We start from the raw sequence: 2,590 nt of genomic DNA, 5'->3' as shown, positions 1-2,590 counted from the left end.
AGAGGAGAGAGGAGACATTTATTTTTTTCAAACATCGGTAACACTTGTGGACACTTGGAGAAATATAGATATATTAGGTTCCATTGTTTTCCAATATTTATAAAATAAATAATCAAAGAAATTCAACTTGTGTTTTTGTTCTTTTTATGATTGATGGCATTGTAACTGTTTGAGTTCTCTCTACTTCTAACCATGACTGTGCTGTTTGCACAGAGGTGCAGGACTTCTATATTACTGATTGGGGTTCAGAGGGTTGACTGTGAGTGAGAAGTGATGCAGCGCAGCTAAAGGGCAGGACGTGATGGCGGCCCTCTGGACATAGCTTAAAGTCACACACACCCATGTTGGCCAGTCCAGTACCTCCGGGATCCACATTCCCAGAATGTCGGTGTCACTGGCGAGGTCCTGGCCGAACATGGCCTCCATGGTCTCCTCGTCCAGGTCCATCTCCAGCTCCTCGTCCAGGTTGAAGTCGTAGAGGGCGCCCGGGTCCTGCTGCTGCTGGAGGGACGAGACCTCTCGGCGTGACTGGCTGTGGTGAGCCTGCACCGAGCGGTACAGTCCGGCTTAGAGAGGGAGAGGAAGTTCCAAATCAAAGTCAGGACGTTGGAGAGACAGATAAAGTGAGAGGAAAGGTACAAACATGTGGGATGTTCTTACCAGCGCGGGCCAACAGCGTGCGCGCAGCCAGGTCGAAGCGGTGTTTCCTGCCGACGGCGGAGCGGCCTCTGAGCGGACCGCCGCTGGAGGCCGCCGCACTGTCCTGGTCCAGGCCCTCAGGACTACAAAGTACACAAACATAGACTTTTCTATATAGACTTTCACAAATGTACCATTTTCTGCTGATTAAAGGCTCTTTTTTGGTGGATAAAAAGCTGGAGTGTCGGTTCCTTCTGTAATGTTTACAGCAACGCTTCAGGTGAGTGGCACGACTCTCTCAAACACACAAAACTAACTGGCGCACAAACACACACACAGGTGAACCTTTAAAGGCATATAAAAAAACGTTTTGGAATTAGTTTTCTCTTTTTGACCACGCTTGTTAATTGATGACTCAACATGTAATCAAGAAGACGTCTGTTATTAAAAACACTTTAATTTTAAGACTTCTCGTCTGTACCTCTCGCTGAAGCCCTCCTCCATCTCTGAAGCATCTGCGCTGGCGATGTCTCCGGGCGAGCACAGGTACGGGCTCCGGTCCAGAGATTTGCCTCCAGAAGAGGCCGTTGCACCGGGACAGGACGAGTCGGACCCGTCGACGCCTCCTCTGGTGTGAGGCTCGTCGTGCTCGTCCTCCGTGCCCGGATGCTCGATCATCCACATGGCGAGCACCGTGATGTTCTGAGCGTCTGCTTCGCCTCGAGCGCCTGAGATTAACAGGATTGGATCAGACAACGAGTCATAACAAGTTTATGACGGACAACCTGCTGTATATAGAAATACTCATTTCAAATGCAACGCCATTATCTTATAACGCTCTAATTACTACCTAATCACTGTTTGTTTTGCATTTTGAATTCACTTGCATTAGTTGCTATTAACACAGACATTTTAAATAAATATACTTTTAAGAATTGTAAACTGTTGCGTCTGTTCTGTCAAACAAAAACGAGACATTCAAGCTTCATCCTTCACGTTTGGCTTTTTTACTTTTGCATCACTTTGGCTTCGTTAATGCAAGGCTGCGGGTATTTTCCTTTGTGGGAGTTGAACCTCACGTACTATAATGAATCTATAAAAAACTGTGTCGCCAAAATCAGACCCCTCAGCTCCTTATGGACAGAAATGTTTCCATTGAAACAAATCAAAACCAAAATCTTTGATCCCACAGCCATGACAGCGTAACATCTGTATTAGCCTTTAGATCTGGAGCCCTGGCTTCAAAACTATAGTTTTAACTATTTTCTCATATTTCACTAGTTTCCTGCACAAGAAATAGAAATGCATCAAAATCAACGTCAAAAATAAAAATAACTCATAGATAAAATCAACGATGAATATAATGGTTAGTTGTATGTATATACATATAGTTGATGAATATAATGGTTAGTTGTATGTATATACATATAGTTGATGAATATACTAAAACAGCAGAGAGGTGAGACGGACCAGTGGCTTCCAGAGCTTTGGTGATCTGGCGCAGAGAGAAGCCCATCTCCAACAGGGGCACAGCGATGGCAGGAGGAGGAGGAGGAGACGTGGACAGCCGGCTGCTGGGGTCCGACAGAGCTGGAGCAAACAACAACAACAACATTAGAGACCATCATCATGAAATCTGGGATGTTGGTTTGAACTTTTGGAATGAGAGAATAATTAAAATGTTGCAGGGTTTCCCTCAGTGTGTCACAGTGGAGCCTGAAATATAGAGCAGCTCTATTAATGTCAGAAGACATTATTAAGAATATCTTAAGCTTCAGTGAAAACAAGCAGAGGTACTAAATCACAAAGAGAGGCCCATTGTTTAAATCATCATCTAATATTTAAAAGGTACCCTCTGGAGTTTTCTTGTAAACCAGGCAGAGGGAGACCTTCGGTTCTGAAAAATGAAGCCGATGCTTCATGTGTTAAAGCTGCATTCTCTCTAGTGTCC

At 44.7% G+C, this 2,590-nt stretch overlaps 1 protein-coding gene across 7 annotated transcripts in view; it reads right to left on the bottom strand.

The window, feature by feature from the left end:
* Positions 1-2,590, bottom strand: part of herc1 (HECT and RLD domain containing E3 ubiquitin protein ligase family member 1) — a 39,178-nt gene that overhangs the window by 14,242 nt on the left and 22,346 nt on the right. For 6 of the 7 annotated variants that reach the window (XM_031848260.1, XM_031848265.1, XM_031848264.1 and 3 more), the window contains 4 exons: positions 2,110-2,229; positions 1,121-1,367; positions 661-782; positions 340-566 (listed from right to left, as the gene is read on the bottom strand). In XM_031848260.1, the coding sequence (XP_031704120.1) occupies positions 340-566; positions 661-782; positions 1,121-1,367; positions 2,110-2,229 (716 nt within the window). The remainder of the gene's footprint in view (positions 1-339; positions 567-660; positions 783-1,120; positions 1,368-2,109; positions 2,230-2,590) is intronic. The other variant, XM_031848261.1, reaches the window with a different exon arrangement.

The sequence above is a fragment of the Anarrhichthys ocellatus genome, unplaced genomic scaffold, assembly GCF_004355925.1.
Source record: "Anarrhichthys ocellatus isolate YVR2014 unplaced genomic scaffold, GSC_Weel_1.0 scaffold8, whole genome shotgun sequence".
NCBI lineage: Eukaryota > Metazoa > Chordata > Actinopteri > Perciformes > Anarhichadidae > Anarrhichthys > Anarrhichthys ocellatus.
Note: the sequence above shows the minus strand (reverse complement) of the source record. Positions and strands in the feature narration are given on the sequence as shown.